The 15,046-nt window shown below is 54.0% G+C and overlaps 1 protein-coding gene across 3 annotated transcripts in view; it reads left to right on the forward strand.

The window, feature by feature from the left end:
• FGD3 (FYVE, RhoGEF and PH domain containing 3) overlaps positions 1 to 15,046 on the forward strand; it is a 44,665-nt gene that overhangs the window by 22,223 nt on the left and 7,396 nt on the right. For 2 of the 3 annotated variants that reach the window (XM_047779303.1, XM_047779305.1), the window contains 8 exons: positions 1,216 to 1,354; positions 1,951 to 2,009; positions 5,015 to 5,161; positions 5,525 to 5,617; positions 6,655 to 6,734; positions 8,321 to 8,351; positions 9,555 to 9,662; positions 10,454 to 10,516. In XM_047779303.1, coding sequence (XP_047635259.1) covers positions 1,216 to 1,354; positions 1,951 to 2,009; positions 5,015 to 5,161; positions 5,525 to 5,617; positions 6,655 to 6,734; positions 8,321 to 8,351; positions 9,555 to 9,662; positions 10,454 to 10,516 — 720 coding nt within the window. The remainder of the gene's footprint in view (positions 1 to 1,215; positions 1,355 to 1,950; positions 2,010 to 5,014; positions 5,162 to 5,524; positions 5,618 to 6,654; positions 6,735 to 8,320; positions 8,352 to 9,554; positions 9,663 to 10,453; positions 10,517 to 15,046) is intronic. The other variant, XM_047779304.1, reaches the window with a different exon arrangement.

Raw genomic sequence — 15,046 nt, forward strand, 5'->3', positions numbered from 1 at the left:
GGTGTGCAATCTGTGTCGTCACAGTGATTTGCTAGAATCTGGATCATTAATGCAAGCACTTAGGAAAATCTTGCATAAATCTTTTCTTTCTCTTTTTTGCAAAGAGCCTGTTCACACCTCAGGTTGCTGTTGCCTATTGCCATGTTGCTCTTCTTGATTCATTAGGTTTTTATGCGTTAAGAATGTCAGCTGTTGGAGTTCCCATCGTGACTCAGCAGTTAACAAACCTAACTAGCATCCATGAGGACGCGGTTTCTATCTCTGGCCTTGCTCAGCTGGTTAAGAATCCAGCATTGCCGTGAGCTGTGGTGAAGGTCGCAGACAAGGCTCAGATCCTGCGTTGATGTGGCTCTGGTGTAGGCCGGCGGCTACAGCTCCAATTGGACCCCTGGCCTGGGAACCTCTATATGCCAAGTGTGTGGCCCTAAAAAGCAAAAAACATGTCAGCTGTTAACTGTCAGATGCGTTGCAAATTATTTTTCCCCATTGATGTTTCATTTTTTCACTTTATGATGTTGTTTTCTATACAGAGTTTTGGGGGTTTAATTAGCCTCATTCACCAATTTTAAATACAGTAATTTAAAAAAAAATCTTTGAAGTCTGCACCACATGCACATCCATGCACACATGTAGTACATACACACATGCGCATGTGTACATACATGTGTTTCAACACGTGCATAAGTGCATCTACATTCCATAAGTGTATCCTGGAGAGTTAATGGGCACTGAGCCCCTCTCTGCTGAGGATTTGGAGGGCCAGGCCAGATTTGGGGTGGCCCCTTGATAACTTTCTGTGTTTTCCTCAGATCCCACTGTAATCAGGTCCTGCTGTAATCATGATTTCTTAGTGTACAGTCCTAGATCTCCTGCATCTCTCAGCATCCTCAGCCCTTCCCAGAGAGGAAGCTCTGATGCTATCTGAGTGTCTTCTTCTCCCTTCTGCCTGCGCCCCTGCAGCCGCAGCCCCTCACTTACATCTGGGCCTCCCCAGCTGTCCCCAGGGACAGTCCCCAGTGAGGATGTGTATCCAAATGCCAGCACTAGTCTAGAGCTGGCCTGCCTAGGGGTCAGCTCCCTACTCCCTTGTTCAGCCTCCCCAAGCCTCCATTTCCTCTGCTGTAAGATGTGGTCGGCAGGCTGCCTCCTGGGGGCTGTAGAGGCTGGAAGCAGAGGGTGGTCCTGGGACCCATGCCACTTCTGTCTCCCCCACAGAAGCAGGAGATGTGTGGAAATCTGACTCTGCAGCACCACATGCTGGAGCCTGTGCAGAGGGTCCCCCGCTACGAGCTGCTGCTCAAGGACTATCTAAAGAGGCTCCCAGAGGATGCCCCGGACTGGAAGGATGCAGAGAGTGAGCCAGGCCAGCCACAGGCTGAGGGGCTCCTGGGTGGTGGGAACTGGGGCCCCTGCTGAAAACCCACATCTGGAGAGACAGAGGCAGCAAGTCAGAGGCAGAAAGAGAGAAGCAGACAGAGATACTGAGATAGACAGAGAGAGAAGAAAGCTCCAAGTGCCCCTTAAACAAGACACAGGGAATGACTGAGGGTAGCTGAGTGTGAGGGAAAAATGCCCCCGCCCCCATTGCAGTGTAGGGGGTGGATGGTGATCCTGTGGAGAGGGCTGCTAAGTGCTGGCAGAGCTTAGGACCCAAGGAAGACCCCGTAGGGCTGGCAGGACTGCTCCTGGCTTGTTGACAGCAGCTGGTGAGCAGCATGTGGCAGGGTGTGCACAGGAGAGCAGAAGGCTAGCCTTGCAGACCCCCCAGCAAGTGGGATGGATCTGCAGGGCTGCACCCCACCCCCACCCTGGGCCAGGCCTCATGAGCAGCCTAGTACCACCATGGGAAAGGGTGGGAGCAGGGCAGAACCTGGCACCCAGCCTCCCAGGGCCACAGCCTATGTGGAGCCCCTAGGCTTACTGCAACTTGACCCTGTCTTCCTCCTGCAGGGTCTTTGGAGCTCATCTCCACCGCTGCCAACCACTCCAATGCTGCCATTCGGAAAATGGTGAGTCTGGGGGCTCCTGGAAGATGCCCAGGGACCAGCAGTTTGGGGCAGGGAGAGCACAGGGTGGGCCAGGCCTCATCAGCATGCACGCTCACCCATCTGGCCGCCAGGAAGACAGAGGCTCCACTGACATCTGGATGGGCCTGCCCCTTACCAGCTTGGTGATTGCTGGTAAGGTATTCAGCACTCTGTGCCTCAGTTTCCCCATCTGTAAAATGAGGTCACTGACAGAACCTGTCTCATGGGGCTCTTAGTCTTAACTCCCAGTGTTAGCATCATTCATTTCATTGTTCATTCATTCACTGAAGCTCTGTCTTCATTAGTGGGGGCTGCTATAGCAATGCATGGTGGACCAGGCAGCTTCAACAGCAGACATTTACTCTTATTGATCCGGAGGTTGGGAATCCAAGGTCAAGGTGCTGGCAGATTTGATCCCTGGTGTGCAGACAGCCACCTTCCTGCTGTGTCCTCACATGGCAAAGAGAGAGAGCAAGCTCTCTGGTGTCTCTTTTATCAGGGCTCTAACCTCATCATGACAAACATATCCTCACCCCTTCTCCCTTTCCCTCCCCCCATGACATGACCTCCTCTGCACCGAATCACCCACCAAAGGCCCCACCTCCAAATATAGCCTGAAGGTGGAGGAGACAGCATCCCCCCTTGTAGATTTAACACCTCCAGGTAATGGGGTCTGCGGATGGGGAGGTCTCCTAGCCTATATCAGTGCCCTTTGAACCAGGTGGCCCTGCCTCACAGGCCCTTGTTTGGCCCCACACTGCCTGCACATGGTGTAAGAATTTCTAAATCTTTGCCCAGAATTAAAGTTCAGAGCATTTCACAGGAGCATTCAAATTCCTGGCTTTACTGGAAAACCTGGAAAGCCCCAGGCCCACACTACAACCTGGGACAAGGTGAGGCACCCCTTCCATGGGCCAGCTCTCCAGGCTACCACAGTCCCCACCCAGCCCTGGTTCTCTCAATCCTGAGACCTATTTACTTTCCCAAGGCCACTGTTGTTTTTCGAGAGGAAAAAGAAAGTGAAATATTTCTTTGACCCCACATCTCTTAAAAGTGAGAAAGGAGACAGGCCGCTTGTTTGGGGACAGCTCTTGCCATGGGTGGGCCACATCCTGGGTCCTTCTTACCTGCCTGTCCCAGGTTTGGGTCTAGAGCCCCCAGACCAGATGGGCCGCTGTGGGGCACCCATGACACCCTAAACAGGTGACATTTCATTCTAGGTCTTTTTTATCTGCCTCCCCCTTTCATTATTCCCTAAGACTACATCTAATGAAGGAGAAAGAGCTCCTTCGTGGAAGTCCAAGGTCCTGAGCTCACACACAGCCTGTGGACCTTTGGGGACCCCCATGGCCTACATCTCTGAGGGGCATGGACGAGGCCCTGGGTGTGGACACCTGTTCCACTGTAGCATGCCCATGTGTGACAGTTCTCTCTCCAAGTCTGGAGAGTCCTCTGTGACAGGCAGGGGGCTCTAGTCAGGGGTGGGGCAAGGTCTGTCATCAGTGTGTGCTCATGGGAGCCTCCTCATGCTCCCAACCCCTCAGCCTGGACCACCACCCCAGCCTCCCCACTTCCAGTCTCCTTGGCTGCTTTTTTATCTTTTAGGGCCACACCCGCAGCACATGGAGGTTCTCAGGGGTCTAATCGGAGCTGCAGCCTCTGGCCTACACCAGAGCCACAGCAATGCTGGATCTGAGCCGCGTCTGTGATCTACACCACAGCTCACGGCAACGCTGGATCCTTAACCCACTGAGCGAGGCCAGGGATCCAACCCCGCAACCTCATGGTTCCAAGTCGGATTCATTTCCTCTGCACCAGGGAACTCCCTCCTTGGCTTCTGATCCACACTTCTCCACCCAGGGCTTTCTATGAGTCACTTATTTTGTCATTCCCTATTCAAAACCCTCCTGGCCTGCCACTGCCTCCCAGGTACACACAAGCTCTCCTACATGCCCACTGCACACCCAGCCCCCCAGTACACAAGCCCCCTCTGCGGCCCTGCCTTGTCTGCTCCCCTCACCCTCCGTGCTGGCGCCCCCTCCTGCTCTCATGCCCACATCTACTACCTGTGTCCACACCAGAAGGGCCAGCCAAACCAGCCTTGTCCCAGGGGCCTGCAGGCTAAGATGTGTCAGGTCCAGGGGCAGTGGCTGCTGCAGCATGGTGGAACCCAGCTCCCTGTTGCTGGGCAGAGGTTCCTGCAGGCTCAGCTCTGACTTCTGCTGTGTTCACTCCTTCCTTCCTGGCTCAGGCCCTAGTCCTGGCAGCAACTGGTCAAGATCTGTGGCCTCTCAGCTTAGAGCTAGAGCAACGAGCTGCCTACTCTCTTCCCTCACACCCCAGGGGTGTTGGTTGGCCATTCAACCACCACCCAACCAGTCTCGAGGCCAGAGGGAGATGACGTGCAGATAGGCACAGGTCTGGTCCCATGATGCTCTGGGCCCTCTGATGGTGGAGCAGGAAACCAGGTTAAGGCTACCATAAGAGCAGATGACTGTCCAGGGCAAAAGCTGCGGCTGCCCAACATGTCTCCTCTGACCTGATGCCCTTCGCTGCTCCCCCAGAGAAGGAGCTGGAGTGCAGTGTGCGAGCTGCAAAGGCTAGTCCCAGTTCTCTAGCTGAACCATCTCCAGCAACTCACCTGATCTCTCTGTGCCCCAGTTTCTTTGTAAAATTGAAGATAATAATGGCACCCACCTCATAGGATCAGTGCTAGAATTAAACGAGCTGATACCTGCATTGTGTAGAACAGGGTTGGGCACATAGCAATGGTGTTAGCAGTTATTATTATTTATTATTCTCTGCAAAGGGCAGTGACCGTCTTTAGGGTCACCCCGCGTTTTCCCTCCCACCTTATTGTCAGCAGGCTGTGATCCCTTCCTGGTTCTGGACCACACTTGCAGAGCAGGGTTCCACTCACCTCTCGGTTCCCTCCAGTCCGTGTGGCTGCACAGCTGCCTGAGCCCCAGTCTCTCGTTCTCTCATAGGAGAAAATGCACAAGCTCTTGGAGGTGTATGAGAGACTGGGTGGGGAGGAAGACATCGTCAACCCTGCAAATGAGCTGATCAAGGAGGGCCACATCCAGAAGCTGTCAGCCAAGAATGGCACGGCTCAGGACAGGCACCTCTTCCTGGTGAGCCCACCGCCCCACCCCCACCCCAGTCCAGCCACACCCAGCCCAGCCTGCATCTGCAGCAGAGCTACTCCCCTGCCACGCCATGCTCAGCCTGCTCAGCCCAGGTGCAGAGCCTGGCCCCACTCAGTGGCGGAGCCACACCCTCGCCCAACCTAGGTCCAACCAGCTGCAGAGCCACGCCCATCCACCAAGCGAAGCCCCCAGCCCAGCAAACGCCACACCCACAGTCAGCCCAGCCCCACCTAGCCACACACCCCCCGCCGCCCCGCCCTACTAGAGCCACGCCCCACCTCCTCCCTGGGCGCTGAGTGGGATCCAGCGCCCCTCGCTCCGGGCCTGCCCATCCTGTGCTTATCGCAGTTCAACAGCATGATCCTTTACTGTGTGCCCAAACTGCGGCTCATGGGCCAGAAGTTCAGTGTCCGGGAGAAGATGGACATTTCTGGTCTCCAGGTGGGTGAGCCCCTCCCACCCAGTCTGGTCCCTTGGGGGAGAACAGAATAGCTGTGGGGACACTAGGCTCTAGCTGCTAAAGCCTCACTGCTGTGCACCTGGTCGCCTGCGGCTTCTCTGAGCCTTGGTTCTGTCTGTGACCCCAGCAAGGGGGGAACATCTCTGAGGGTGCCTTGGCCTGATATCCTAGGCAGAGTGGGCAGAATCCCCTGTCCCTCTACTTGGCCTACCTGCCAGGGCACGGCTGGCCTCGTGTTCAAAGGATGGACAGTGCCAGGACCTGGGCCATCTCCTGTCCCCTGTGAAGTCAGCCCTCAGGGCCCCATTTCCAGACCCCCAGGGAAGCTTGGGGTGAATGCAGATGAGGTGCCTGTTCTGCCTTGTTTCTGGTGCTCGCTCTCCTGCTCTCTCCTCTTCTGCACCAATTTGGAACCCAGATGAGGTTCTACTGTCACCTGAGCCCAAGGTCCAGATGACCCCTTGTCCTTGATGTCCCTGTTCCCTGAGCCCGTCTGAGTCGCCAGTGCTATGGGACTACTGGAGCTGGAATCAGTCTTTGAATTAACAGGCACTTCAAAAATACTGGCTAAATCAAAGATCTAATCATTCTAAAAAGTGAAGATTTGCATTAGTGATGCAGAAAAAACTCCTGCTGTGGTCAGCCTCTGCACCACATCCAGCCCAGGGCAGTAGGAGTGGGTGTCAAAGGCGATGAGGCTTGGCTCCCCCTTGCAGAAGCCTGCAGACTTGAGGTACCTGCTCACAGGGCCTCAGAACCCCCTGCAGAGTTGTGGAGATCCTCCTGGCTCTTCCCTGAAGATTCCCATCCCCATGTCAGGAGTGCCTGTGGGTACCTTTGTGGGGAAAGACACTGGCACTGACTTCCTGGGAAGCCAGGCACCTTCCCTGCAGACCCTCTGGGTCAGCTCTGCTGCCTTCTCAGAGAAAGATCTCCAACTCTAAGGGTATGAGTCCGCAGTTCAGAGTCTGCTCTGTGACCCTCTGTTTTCATTTTGTCCTTGGTTGGATGTCTTTAGGTGCAGGATAGCATCAAGCCAAATGCAGCCCACACGTTCATCATAACCGGAAAGAAAAGGTCCCTGGAGCTACAAACTCGGTAGGCCCTGCTGCCTCAGTGTTTGCCGCCACGTGAATGTGCTAGACCTGAAATTTTATTTTATTTTATTTTTATTTTTAATTATTATTTTTTTGTCTTTTTGTCTTTTCTAGGGCTGCTCCGTGGCATATGGGGGTTCCCAGGCTAGGGGTCTAACCGGAGCTGTAGCCACCGGCCTACACCACAGCCACAGCAACGTGGGATCCAAGCCGCATCTGCAACCTACACCGCAGCTGATGGCAATGCCGGATCCTTAACCCACTGAGCAAGGCCAGGGATCGAACCTGCAACCTCATGGTTCCTAGTTGGATTCGCTAACCACTGAGCCACGATGGGAACTCCTAGACCTGAAATTTTAGTGAGTGGTTTGCTTTTCTAAACTGGATAACCTTTTGGTGTGTTTTTATTTATCCATCTTACTCACTTATTTATGGTTTTAAATATAGCACTACTAAGGAGAAGTCAGTGAAAATTAAGCCTCTGCCCACCTCCTATTCCCCAACCTCAGACATCCTTGGGTTTTGTTTGTTTGTTTGTTTGTTTGTTTGTTTGTTTTGTTTTACTTTTGAGGGCCGCACCCTTGGCATATGGAAGTTCCCATGCTTGGGCTTGAATCATTGAATCAGAGCTGCAGCTGCCAGCCTACACCACAGCCGCAGCAATGCCATATCTAAGCTGCATCTGCGACCTACACCACAGTCACGGCAATGCCAGATCCTTAACCCACTGAGCAAGGCCAGGAATTGAACCCAAAACCTCATGGTTCCTGGTCGGATTCTTTTCTGCTGTGACACAACGGAAACTCCTCAGCAGACATGCTTAACCATCTCTACAGAATCCTTCCAGAATTTCTGTGCTCATATATATGTCTTTCTTTTTCAAATCACAGCTGACTGTTTTCCATGTAATCTGTTCTGCATCCTGCTTTTTTCACTTAGTTTATCAGAAGTCATCCAATATATGAGCACCATTTTCTAAAGCAACACAGTTTTCCATTGTGATCATTGGCAGGCACCTAGGCTCCTCTGGATCTCTCTTGCAAATGGTGCTGCAAGCAGTGTTCATGAATCAGGTTTTGTATATATGTGTTGTTATGTCCGTCTGATAGATGCTAGCCAAAGGGTAGCATGGCTGCTTTAAATTTTGGTGGCTATTGTCACACTACACTGTAAGATGGTGCCAGGCTCTCACTCTGACTTGTGGCAGTATTTGGGAGAGCCTCTAACTTCCACCCACGATGTGAGATCTTTTCAGTGATATGCCGTGGCCCAGAGAGGTATTGATTTACACCACTGCAGAGGGCTTTGCTGCACAAGAACTTGAACTTGACCACACCCAGCCACACCTGACCCCACATGAACCCACGTGGCCACACCTAACTCTCCCTGGCCACACTTGACCTCACCTGGCTTCATCTGGTGATCCTGGCCAGTGTTCAGAGCCTTTGGGGTCCTTTCATCCAGGCCTTGAGTTGCATTTCCAGGCAGTGAGCTGCTCAAGCATGTGCTGCCAGGCTAAGAGAAGTCTGGCAGGTTATTGCCTGTATCCAGGACCAAATTAATAAAATACTCTTTTGACTTTTACAGGACGGAAGAGGAGAAGAAAGAATGGATTCAGGTGTGACATTCCTAGAGTTTTAAGTAACTAAGTGACCAAATTGGTTTCTGTTTTGTTTTGTTTTTGTTTGTTTGTTTGTTTGTTTGTTTTGTCTTTTCTAGGGCCGCTTACATGGCATGTGGAGGTTCCCAGGCTAGGGGTCTAATGGGAGCTGCAGCTGCCAGCCTATGCCAGAGCCACAGCAATGCGGGGTCTGGGCCGAGTCTGCAACCTACACCACAGCTCACAGCAACGCCAGATCCTTAACCCACCAAGCGAGGCCAGGGATCGAACCCACAACCTCATGTTTCCTAGTCCAACTCGTTTCTGCTGCTCCACGATGGGACCTCCCCAAATGACCAAATTCTTGAGCAGTATGGCCATTTCCTGTTGGAGTAGGGGATGGGATGGCCCCATGTCCCCCCAGCTACTGCCTACCCATCTAAGCCACCTTGAAGTGATGGAGTGACCGAATTTGTAACCACCTTCAGATGTCACAAACCTCTCAATCCATTCTCTTATTTGGGGGCTCCCCAGGAAATAACTAAACATAAAGGCCTAGAAGTGGGCATGCTGGGGGGGGGTGCCCTCATCCTGGGGGAGGATCTCCACTATCTGGCAGCTCCAAAGGGGGACCCATGTTGCCCTCCTCTCCAAGGCTGGCAGGAGCAGTAGGTCTTGCAGGACAAGCAATTTGACTTTCAGGACCAAGCCTGCACTTCCAGAGACAGGCCAGGCAATGCCCTGGGACAGCCAGAGTAGGCTCAGCTCAGAACCGGCCATGGTGGGAACAGGGCTGGAGGACCAAGGCAGAGCAGGGGCCAAGGCAGTGACAGATCACCATCAGGCCAAACACCAACCACTCCCAAGATTCATAAGCAGAAATGTGAGTGAGAGGGAAAATTCATACAGAGATTAGATGGGAATGCCGATGCAGGAAATGGAAATGTGGCCTCTGATCCGTATTAAACGTTCCCAGAGAGCATCTGCCCCTAGCTCAGAGTGGAGCACTACACACGGGATGGCCCCAGGACCCACGGGGATTGGGGTGTGGGAACCTGGTCCGCCGCTGGTCAGATCCCAGAGCCTCATTTCCTCATCTCAGAACGGGGCTCTTGCCAACACGTGAGGCTATTGGTCAGGGGAAATGCAGTGACTGCAGGACTCTGCCCTCGCCCTTCTGGAAGCCTCTCTGAGGACTCGTTCTTTGTGGTTCTGTTTCAGGTCATTGAGGCCACCATCGAGAAGCACAAGCAGAACAGCCAGACCTTCAAGGCCTTCAGTGGCTCCTTTGGCCAGGACGAGGACTCCTCCTTCACTGCAGACCCACCTGTGAGTGCCAGTGCCCCTGAGGGGTGACCCAGGGCTGCAGCCATCCCTTGGGGGTCACCTTGGGCCTTGGCTTCGCCCTCTGTCTGGGCACAACCAAATATGACTTCACAGTGAGGTGCCCTCACTCCACACCCCCATCAGGGACATCCCTGAAGCTGAGGGATGCTCAGCCCAGCCTGGCCAGCAGCCCCAAGTCCTAGGCACCAGGCCTGCTTGTCCCTCCTGTGACCATACCAGTTATCCACATGTTATTTTGTTATCCATTTAATATTGGCTTCAAGTCTCCTTTTTGTCTGCTTTCTGGACCATTTCAGAAGAAAACTTTGTCACTCCCAGGCAGGGAAAATACTGTCCCCTACCTTGAACAGAGATCACCTGGACATAGAAATTCGCCCCCAAACCTGCTGTTAAAGTAGGTGCAGAGGCAGAGCTTGACCATAGAAGGCAGGGTGCAGAGCTCTCCAGAGGAGGCCTGAGAAGGAGCTAAAACCCAGGGCCACCTCACTGTGGTGTGGTATAGCGGGCCAGGCCCAGTGAGCCTCACAGGGCTTCACGCCTGCCCATCCCCCACTCCGAGCTGGGAAATGAAAACTCTCCTGAGATGCCTTCAGGTTACCTGCCAGGCCAGGGAGGAGCAGATTCCCAAAGTCACAGCAAATACTAGGCCCCAACAGTCTTTCTCCTGACCCTGTGGTCAGACAGAAGGAATGGGTGTGCTCACAACCCCGCATTGGAGGTCAGCGTGTGGCTGTGGAACCTCTACTCATGCCAGCTGTGTCTGTCCCTTCCAGATGGTGAGCACCAGCTCCGAGGTGCCAGCAGTGGTAGCCAGCGGTGGAGGGGGTGCTGCAGGGGTGAGTGACCCCCAGATGTTAGCAGGGGTGGGAGGGGGAAGGTAGGCTCAGACCAGGATGACCTGAGGGTGAAGGTTTAGGGGTCAGCCTCCCTACCCCCACACATACCTTGCGACCTGGGTCCTCACAGTGGTGACCTCTGGGGCAAGCCTGCTGGAATCCATGATGTCAATGGGCAGGTGGAGGTCACAGAGCTGCCTTTTTCTGAAGATGTGTGCTCTTTACCATGGGTAAAATATACCTGGACAAAATACGGATCACGGCAGTGCCCATCCCTCAGGAGGCTCAGTCATTCATAGAAGAAAGCTTAGCCTCGTGCACTGGGCAGGGGGCCTGCAGTGGTGCTATTGAGGAAGGCTTCTCAGAGGTGGCATCTGACCAATCTGTCAGGCCCAGGAGGTTGCAGGAAGGGTCTCGCTGCAAACCCAGGAGGGGGTGGTGTCCAAGACCCTAACCCCAAGCCTGCCCACTTTCTCTCTGCCTCTGGGCAGTGTGGGTGGGGAAGGCGTGGCCTGGGGTCAGAGAGCCTGTGGTCATGTCCCCATCCAGACAGGGCCAGGTCATGACTATGCCGAGTCCCTCCTGTTCTGTCAGTGTGGGAGATAAAGTAGGAGGACAAATGTGTGCACCTAGCACGCCTGAGTATCCAGTACAGGGCGCGTCATTACTAACCACTGGGTCTAATAGTTGTGAGGTCTGATGACAGTTGTAACCCTAGACTCCCGGGAAGGTGTTGCACCTGCATCCTGAGAGGGGCTCCTCCCAGGCACCCTCGCTTTGCCCTGTCCCTTAGCTTCCTGGGCTCAGGAGGAACAGGTGGAGCCTGAGCCCAGTACCCCCCACCAAAAAGGACTTTGAGCCTGAAGGGGAACTTCTTCTGTGAGATGACACCACCCCCACATTCTTGCCCCGTGCTGCCTCTCCTTCCCCCCCACCCCCCGCTTCTGTCACACCCTTCATCAGGGCCAGTGTCCCCTTGGTGGCAGGCACTCCCCAGTTGGATGACAGAGTCTGCCTGAATTTAACACCAAATCCTGGAACTCCTCCTTTTCCACTATAAAGGTCACCCCGCTGGTCACCACAGCCATTCTGGGTTGGTGGTTATTAAGGTCACCCATTTTAGGAAGATGAAACGGGCTTGATGGGTGAGGGGACCTGGCTTCTGGCTCCAAACCTCGTGTGGAACTTGGCCTTCCTGGGCAGGCTGAGAGAGGGACAGCTGTCTAGCTGGTTATGGGGAGTGGGTGCTCCTGTCCTGACTTAGATTTCTGGAAAGAAGAATTAATCTCCTCCTCCCACACCATCTGTGCTCCTAGATAGCATAGAGCCCCTAAGGGGGCTCCAGAACAAATATGGCTGGATACCCCCATCCCCTGCTCCATTATAAGAGCAGAAACTTTGCCATGTCACCACACGGCCCTTGACCAGATGTGTTTCTAGGGCCTGTTGGGGTTCAGGGACCAAGTGAGAGAAGGGAATCCTTTTGAGTGGCCCTGCTGCCACACGGTGGTGCTACAGGAGCAGAAGGCAGCCTGTTCTAATGCATGTGAACCAACGTCAGGAAATCTGAAAGCAGCGCAGGCAGCAGAGGGGAGGTGGTCTTGTCATAGCCCCGCAAATTCTCCAAGGAGTTTCCTGCATCGTGGCTCTGTCTGGCCTTGTCTTCCTTCCCGGCCTCCCTCCCTCACCATGCCCCGGCCTCCCTTACTTGGCACTGCCCCAGGGCCTTTGCACCTGCTGTGCAGAAGACCTCACTTATATCTACTCTGCCCCCAAGACCTCATCTGTGAAGCCCTTGAGGCTGCCCCCGCTGTCACTGACAAATGTTCCCCACATGAAGCAGCCCAGCAGCTTTCTGAATCACCAGGCCACAGGGGTGAGGCTGGCAGTGTGTTATCAGGCTCCTTTCTGGAACATCGGGGAATGTCAGGGAAAGTAGTTTATACACTCAAGCTTTGTGCAGATCACTGCCCAGAAAGGAATGATAGGTGGAGTCTTTGCAGCTTTTCAGTCAGCTCCACAGTCACTTGGCCGGGAGTTTCTGACAACCTCCATGACAGCCCTCTGTGTGAAGCACTGCCTCTCCTCGACTCTGCGCTCAGGTCCCTTCTAGCTGGCAGGGACCTGAAGGTCACATGATTAATGTTCTAACCTGTGGAGCAGGTCTTGACCCAAGGCAGCTCCTCTCCTTCGAACCTCACCTTCCCCTGGGTAGGGAGAAGAAAGAGAAGCTGTGTCCAATGCCTCCTGGCCACCCCAGGGCCGGGGGGCATCTCTGATCAGTCCCTTTGCCAGGCAAAATGGTAGCTGAGAGCCCCTGAGGCTCAGGGCCTCAGCCCAGGCTAGGCTGTTGTCAGCAGACCCTCTGAGCAGCGATGGCAAAACCCAGCCAGGGAATGTGCAGGCCACCCCCCCTTCTCCCACCCAGCAGCTCAGGCTTCCTAGGGCTCTGCAGCATCTTCAACTTGCCAAATGCTCAGGATCACAATTCAAGTTCAGGCCTCCTTATCCCAGTCCCTCTACCCACCCCAAGCCAAGCCCAGGCCCTACAATAGACAAACAAGCAGAGTAGCAGACCCACAGCTCTAGCCCCTGTGCAGGTGGCCCGGCCAGGGTTTTTCTTATTTGCGTCTCTGGTGAGCACAGATTTCAGTGGTGCTGGGACAGTGTGGTGTGTGTCAAGCTGTGACCATACGGGACAAGTCCAAGACATGCTCAGTGGACATTTGTAGAAAGTACCCAAAAGTGGGTTTTAATTTTGATATCAGAAAGGCTGATCTTTGCTAAAATATGCCAGATGTAAGCTTTTAGAGAGTACGTGTAAGCCCACTCTTGTGTGCTGGCTTCCTGATGTCCTCAGACACACATTTTGCACAAGGCCCTCTTTGCTAAGAAAAGCTAACCCCAAACAAGGAAGTTTCGCAGGGGGGTCTTGCAGAATTCAAAGACTTCCGCGTTCTGCAAAAGCTGCATCTTTCTTCACAAGCACAGAAATGTCCAAGTCCAAAAGGCTTCCCGGGGGAGTTCTTGTTGTGGCGCAGCAGGTTAAGAACCTGACTAGTATCCACGAGGATGAGGGTTTCATCCCTGGCCTCACTCAGTGAGTTAGGGATCTGGCATTGTCGTGAGCTATGGTGTAGGTCACATACGCGGCTTGGATCCCATGTTGCTATGGCCATGGATGTGGCCAGCAGCTACAGCTCCAATTTGACCCTAGCCTGGGAACTTCCTTATGCCCTAAAGCAAAAAAACAAAACAAAACAAAAGGCCTCCCAGGTCTTCATACCCACTATGGCAACACCCGGACCCCTCCATGTACCAAGAGAGGCCCCACCCCCCATCCTTCGCTCAGCCCACAAACCTAGTGCAGCCCTTCCACCCTGAGCCCACCCTGGGCTCTAAAACAGAGCTGCCTGTAAGAGGCAGAGAAGCTGGGCTGCACCATCCCGTAGGACCGATGATAACTATGTGGCTCCGTCTTTGGGGCTGGTTGTCCGGGCCAATCTTTGGGACTTGATTCTTACCTGAATGTTCTTCACTACTTTATAAGTGAATCTGCAGAAGAGAAAATGCTGAGTGAAACAGGCCCTCAGCACAGACCTCCTCCCAGGTCCACACTCAAGCCATTGGAGCACTCTGGTCAGAGTCACTCAGCGTTCCTGGGGAAGCCACAGCCCTGCACCTCCCTGGTGAGACTTGGCCCAGGCCTTTCCAGTGACCCTACATCCAAAGGGAAAATCTGAGCCCCTCCCTTTGTTCGACCTATTCTTTATCCTTACTCTTTTTTTTTTTTTTTGTCCTTTTGTCCTTTTAGGGCCGCAACGGCGGCATATGGAGGTTCCCAGGCTAGGGGTCTAATCGGAGCTGTTGCCACTGGACTACACCAGAGCTACAGCAACACCAGATCTGAGCCGCTTCTGCGACCTACGCCACAGCTCGTGGCAACAATTGATCCTTAACCCACTGAGCAAGGCCAGGGATCGAACCCGCAACCTCATGGTTCCTAGTTGGATTCATTTCCACTGTGTCACAACAGGAACTCCAGACCTATTCTTTATCCTCATCCAAAAAGGAAGTATGATTGGCCAGGAAGACCTGTCCCCTGCAGCGCAGGTGGGCTCACCTCAGCCACCTGGTCACCAGCCCTCGGTGTCAGGAACTGCCTGGGGGGGGGGTGACATCAAGGGCAGGCCTCAGTGGGGCACAGTCCTCAGCCCCGAGGAAGCTGATACTCAGCCTGGACCCTGTCTGAGCATTCGCTCAGCTACTGCCTGACGAGGAAAGCCAGGGTGGGTCGTTCTGCCGAGGCCAGCCCTGAGATGCCCTGCTCTGGGAACTGCCCTGTGTCCCTCTGGCCAGGACAGGGGCCCTGTTGACCTTCATGGGCTGAGCTCTTGGACACACACCTCTGGCCCACGGTAGCCTCTCCTCCATCTCGGGGCTGGCCCAGTAGCCTCTGCAGACTCTCTGTGTTTTCAGCAGTTGTGCAACTGTTTGCAGGATCTGCAGAGCCAAGGTTCTGCCCTTGGG

The sequence above is a fragment of the Phacochoerus africanus genome, chromosome 5 (genome assembly GCF_016906955.1).
Source record: "Phacochoerus africanus isolate WHEZ1 chromosome 5, ROS_Pafr_v1, whole genome shotgun sequence".
Classification (NCBI taxonomy): domain Eukaryota; kingdom Metazoa; phylum Chordata; class Mammalia; order Artiodactyla; family Suidae; genus Phacochoerus; species Phacochoerus africanus.